This window comes from Camelina sativa, chromosome 11, assembly GCF_000633955.1.
Source record: "Camelina sativa cultivar DH55 chromosome 11, Cs, whole genome shotgun sequence".
In the NCBI taxonomy this organism is placed as follows: domain Eukaryota; kingdom Viridiplantae; phylum Streptophyta; class Magnoliopsida; order Brassicales; family Brassicaceae; genus Camelina; species Camelina sativa.
This window is the reverse complement of record NC_025695.1, coordinates 25,727,616-25,734,113: the sequence shown is the minus strand read 5'-3', so window position 1 is coordinate 25,734,113 and position 6,498 is coordinate 25,727,616. Positions and strand designations below refer to the sequence as shown.

Genomic DNA, 6,498 nt, shown 5'->3' with positions numbered 1-6,498 from the left:
AAAAAAAAAAAAAAAAAAATGTTAACTCTGTTGCTAATATAAATTAATATAATAATAAGAAAAGGGGAGAAAGAAGAGAATCCTTTCTTTATTTGTTTATGAAAACAACCTTTGTCAGCAAATATAAACCGCTGTCAACTTTTTAGTGATTATCATTAATAAAAGATAATAAATAAATAAATATATATATATATATATAATTTGAAAAAATTCTTTTTTAAGGAAACTTTTACAGCGTTGCTGCGCTGGTGTCTTAGGGCATCTCCAATAGAGTCTCTTTAGCATAATCTCTCCAATAAAAGTGGTGAAAAATAAATCAAATAAATCCAATGGAGTCTCTTTCGGATCCCATATCATTTTAAAAAAGACCTTAAATAATGTAGGTAGTGATTGGTGAACAAAAACAAAGTATTATAAGTGGTACAGTTTTGAATTTTTACCAATCACAAAAACTTTACCAAAAACTTTATTAAAAGCTTTATTCTAGCTTTTTTTGTACAGCTTTCACGTACAGCTCTTTCTTACACCTTTGCACTATTCCGTAACAGCTTACAACTTTGGCTATGTTACCAATCAGATCCATAAAAAAGACATCTTAACTAATATTTAAGGAATTCTTCACTACTTTATTTTGATATAGAGGCCACTGGAACCTAATTTAGTAGAATAGAGCCCTCTTTTTTTTTTCTTTTTATATATACTTAATGGTCTAAGAAAAAGATTTATTACCAAGTCATAAAGTAGGATTATATTTTTTTTTTGTACACCAAGTAGGATTATATTAATTTCAAGATATAGTGATAAAAATCATTATTGCTGATGGCTCTTTAAGGTTTCACATTGAAATTGTAAAATCATCTCCATCTCTTATCTTTGAGAAAAGATGTCTTAAAGTTAAAATAATAATAATAAATAACGAAAATTATTACTTGAATGAGTTTGATGTTTTTAAACTTACGACATCATTGTCTAACGATGTCCTAAATTTTAATACACCAAACCCATTTTAAGTAATATTTTTTATTTATTATTTTTTTTTTAATTTGAAGACATTTTATTATAAAGATAAGGGATAGAGATGCTCTAAACCCTAAAATAATAGATAAAAGACATGGAAAATTACACCAATCGTCAATAATTAGTTTTGAGTTAAAATTTTGTAAACCTTAACACAATCTTTTCTCGTTTTAATAATGTATGATTTTCTTCTTCGAGTATTTATAACACAGCAATTTTTGTCATCCATTTGTAAAGGTAAATTGCATTACATATGGAAGCATCCTATGTGTGCCAGGTCAATCTGCACGGACGGTAAACCGGAAGATTAAACACAAGCAAAATAATTTGAAATAGTTCTTTATTGATTCAAGAAATAGCTTGACAATTGTTTACAAGAATTTCTAACTTCCGCGAACGGAAAAAGCTAGTGGTTTCTTATTAAAAAATTATTATACTATATATATATATTTTTCATAAAAGGTGAGAAGGAGATTCTTTGAGAAACTTTCTTTTGAAAAACTTTTACGATAAAAAATTATTATTTTATATTTTGTTATTTCTTTTGTTAATAAGAAACTTGGTAAGAGACAACCAATGCAAGTGGTCTAAGAGTTAGTTGCTTCTAGCCTTCTTGTGCCATATTTTTATGCTGGAATCCTAACTTCCAATATGTGTAGTTTTCTTATTTTATTATGGAATTATTCTGTAACACTTCGTAAAAACGAAGAGTTTTAAAAGAATTTATTTAGTCATTTATGTCACCAAAGTTCACTTAATTATCTTTTTGATCAATGGTCTTGAGAGAACTTCAGAGTTAAGCGTGTTTATGTTAGAGTAGTTCGAGGATGGGTGACCTTCCAAAAAGTAATTGTCGGAACTGTGTGAATAAAGACAAGACAAAAGAAAAATCATGTGGTGATTTATAGGGTCGGTAAACAAGTATTTAAAATCTCCCAAACGTTTGCAAACCGGCCATCAAATATTAATATCCTTTGGAGCGGGAGTGAACGTAAGGTCCACTAAACAAAGATGGACCCATAGATTAGGAATGGACATAGAATCCACTAAAAATGACGGACGGGGTGTTATACATTCCATCTTCCTTGATGTAGTGAATTTCTTCTATAGATTTGGCTTGATTCTTCAAGTGTCCTCCAAGTCGGTGGCCGACTTAGTATATCAACCGAGGTGGTTGCATTTTGACGTCTTGTTCTAAGTTCTAACTAATGGCTTAATGGACCGGACCACTAATATATCCGGTCGAATTTGGTGTGTGTTGGTTTATTATGGATTAACCGGGTGGTGATAAACCACACTTCTTCTACACTATATATCACAAAAACATAAAGTCAGAAATGTAAACTACAGATAAGAAAGAAGGAATATATTAGCATTTCAATGTCACAAACTCACAACTTTCATTTGTAAAATTTCTCAGTACTATTCAACGTAATACATTTCTCTTATCACTCAGTTGTCTTGTGATTAAACGGTGAGATTTGCGTTCGAACGGTTGGTTTGAAAAAATATTGGTTTTGGTGTGTCTGTTTGTTTGTGTTTGGATATATAGATCTTGAGTGTTAGAAAAATCTAACGGTAAGTTCTTTTCGATTATAGCTGAAATTTCGTAGAGATGTTCTTACCTCTTTTATCTAAGGTTTGTACGGTGGTTATTTAATTTGGTGACCGGAATCATAATGAACTTACTGTTGTTTGGAACTGCTTATTTCTACAGTACTGAATTGATCTCTTGTAGTGTTATCTTGTATTGGAAATTGCTTCATTACCGATGTCTGCAGTTTCTGGGAGATCAAGGAAAAGCATTATGACTCTTGGTTCTGGAAAGCTTTACTTAAGCTAAGAAGCTTGGCAAAGCATTTCATCTCTTGCAATATTGGAAACGGTTCAACGGCTTGGTTCTGCTTTGACAAATGGACACCTTTGAGTCCCTTGATTGATTGTCTAGGTGCAGAGGGTCCTCGTCGATTGAGAATACCTCTAAACTCAAGAGTAAGAGATGCTTGTAACATGGAAGGCTGGGTACTCGCCATCCCACGCTCAGATCTTGATGTATCTCTGCAAATCTATCTATCAACTATTGAATTACCAAGTCACTCTACGCAAGAAGACACCTATGAGTGGGGGATAGATGGACAATCAACTGAGAAATTCTCTGCTAGTAAAACCTGGGAGGTCTTAAGACCACGAGATTTAGACAAAGATTGGGCAGAGCTTGTGTGGTTTAAAGGATCAACGCCAAAACATGCTTTCAATTTCTGGGTGACAAACCTAAATAGACTTCCAACGATGGCAAGACTTGCTTCATGGGGATTACAAGTATCGGACACCTGCTGTCTCTGTTCTGCAGCTGTAGAGACTAGAGATCATCTGTTCCTTCACTGCACGTTCACTCAAGTTATTTGGACTTTGGGTCTGCGAAGACTAAGTCAGCAAAGCTCTCAATTCTCTAGTTGGAGTTCACTTCTATCTTGGGCAAAAGGGAGCAACCCTACATCACCATCCACTCTTCGACTTCTGTTAACTCAGACAATCGTCTATAGTGTATGGAGAGAGAGGAACAACCGCATCCACAACCATACAACCATACCGCCACTCAATCTCTTCAAGGATATTGACCGCCAAATCACAAACACTATTGCAGCCCGAAAGGAAAGGAGGAAGTTTAGGAACCTGTTCACATTGTGGTTTAGATAAGAGAACAAAATTTGTGTTTTTGAGCTTGAATTTTAGTTACTCCTTATTTTTTTTCTTTTTTTTTTCCAGGGAGTAACCTGCAGGTCTTATATCATCTGTAATACCGAATCTTTCGTATATATGATATTAACGTTTTAGCAAAAAAAAAAAAAGAAATTGCTTCATACAAGTACAGCCTTAGTCCCTAGATTTGTTATGCGGAAATAGGGAAGACGTGGTTGTGTAACGGAGTATAAATATACTTTTGAGCGGAATATGATCATATTGTTTTACACCTCACATTTTTCACGTATAATTATTGTATCTCATTTATTTTTATGCATTTTTTAATGGTTCATACAACGGTAATTTTCCCATTTTTTTTAATGGTTCACGTTTGTGCGGAATGCTTGATTTATGTTAGAAAACAACGCATAAATGATGCAACGAGAAACCTTCAATACAAAAATCACCACAAGATTTTAAAATTAGTATTTCTAAACTATCCTAATTTCATTAGTATTCCGATCACCAAATTATTTCTCTACCATAAAAATCTTGAATAAACGAGTCTAGAACACCTTTGCAAAATTTTAGTTTAAAGAAGAAAAAAGAAAACTCATTGTAGGATTTCGGATTTCCCAAACAAACACAAAAAGACATGTACTGTTGTAAGATCTCGAATTCGCTAGACGCGAACATCCAGCTAGATTTTAAGTGACAGATCTATATATTTCTCCGAACATTCTAAAGAATAAAGTTTGACATGCATATATCTGTTTTTCTTCTCATCTATGTTACACAAATTTTTAAGAATTATATAGTATCATCTAATCCTAAGCCTAATAGTAATCTAATTAATTAAATTAGGCAGGCCCAAATTTTAGTTCTCTAAAATCATAGCCAAATATTGGTTTCCTAATTGGAAAAAAAATCAGCACTCATTTTTGATTAAGAAGTTGCATATATTTTTTGAAAAATACGAACGAAATCTCTTTAAACATTAGCTGTAGATTCAGATTTCTCCTAAGTAATATCTTCTGTAAAGTGTACGTAATATATACTAATACTGAGGCAAAGAAAATATATGCATGCGAACTTAAAACGTACTATTTAAAATTTCATCACACAACAAGCACAAGAATTTTTTAATCCGGAAGTACTTGGATTATTCGGATTACCAAATAATGATTGGTGAAGCATATAATTTCTGGCATCTAGACAAAAAAATAAAAGGCATTTTTTTTTTGCTTCAATTTGTGAAATATTTTATGTGATAATTATTAAATATTGAATTTTTGAGGAAGAGTTCCCATGTTGGTTGCATGTGTATGCGGTGGATCCATTTTCTCTTTACACCCAAAACTATTCATATCACCACAAGGTTTTCAGAGAGTTTTGGGCAAAACACATAAAGCCCCAATATGACAATAATTGAAACTTGTCTCTGGAAACACACCTCACTACACATGCCTTCTCTTCTCTTATCATTTGTACATATTATTCATGACTACATTTTAACACGTCGTCGTCATCATCATCATCATCATCATCATCATTATCAATCAATATCATCATAATTATCAATTACTATCTTTGAGTGTCTCTCATTGTCTGTTTAATATTATTTGTTGATAATGATCTTCTAGTTGAAATTGAGTTCATAAACTTAAATCTTGAACTTCGAAGTGGTGTATGGTTAAGATTTTTTTTCGTTTTATTGAATATTAATTATTTTTCGTATGAACATGCATGTAAATTAAATCTAATGCAAATCGTATTGGTAAGGTAACCAAGTCGAAAGAAAATAGTTTACAAAGTACAAAATCAATAACATTTCTGAATCTACAATGGGCTAAAATCTTTTAGATATTTAATTAATAAAATACAGAGTGATATTGATCAACAAACCGGAGAGTTTCTCTCTTTGAGAAACATTGATTCACAAATTAAAGAATAAGTAATCAATATCATGAACAACAATATAGACATTAATCAATCAACACACCCCACATACTTTTAAAAAATAAATGAATCACCTTCCTATCCTTGAGGCATAAAAAAACCTCAAATAAAATAGGAAATAATAATATATCCCAATATACAAACACTAATTACATATTATAACATAAATATACAATGTTCAATCACTTCATTCTATAGGTACTCTTATTTTCTCTCTTTTTCTTCTCTTTTTTCTTGTATGAGTTACTACTTTTTTTGTCATCATTTTTACTCTTAGTATTATTACCTTCATTTTTCCCGTCCTTCAAATCCAACGCCTTGTTCTTTTGGTGATAGCGCTGATGATAATTTGGTCCAGACGAAGCGTCTGAGGCCATTGAATCATCGCTATCTTTGTTCCTCTCTTCTTCAGTTTCGCCTTTGCTGAAGTAGTTATAGATGTTATACACTTCTTGATAGTCCTGGTCCACGACCTCCTCTTCATCTACTTCAATTGGTGACGAAATATAAGTCGTCCAACCGGATTCACTACTGCTGCATTCTTCCTTCTCCATCAAGAACTCAAGAACCCTAATCTTGATGAGAGAAAGAGAGAGAGAGAGCGAGGGAGAGAGGTTTGTTTCTTAGAGCTGTAGTTGTGCGTTTGCTAGGAATACGACTCTTATGTATATATGTGCATGTGGTGGGAATAATAAGGCTGCTCGTATGTTTTTACTGTTATTTTATTGCTGTAAGGACAGCTTATGTTCTAACATTGAAAGCTATATCCGACACGATTCGAAAAAGAATAATTGTTCTTTTATGTGAATTTTTTTGTTTCTTTCTATTTGTTTATGTGTT

At 32.4% G+C, this 6,498-nt stretch overlaps 2 protein-coding genes across 2 annotated transcripts; one reads left to right on the top strand and one right to left on the bottom strand.

Moving 5' to 3' along the window:
* On the top strand, positions 2,070 to 3,714 carry LOC104728327. The gene is made up of 2 exons (XM_010447321.1): positions 2,070 to 2,107; positions 2,799 to 3,714. Exons 1-2 carry the CDS (start codon positions 2,070 to 2,072, stop codon positions 3,712 to 3,714), a joined length of 954 nt encoding a protein of 317 aa, XP_010445623.1.
* Positions 5,502 to 6,498, bottom strand: LOC104724242. The gene has a single exon (XM_010442707.2). The coding sequence runs from the start codon at positions 6,210 to 6,212 to the stop codon at positions 5,841 to 5,843; it is 372 nt and encodes a 123-aa protein (XP_010441009.1). The 5' UTR covers positions 6,213 to 6,498; the 3' UTR covers positions 5,502 to 5,840.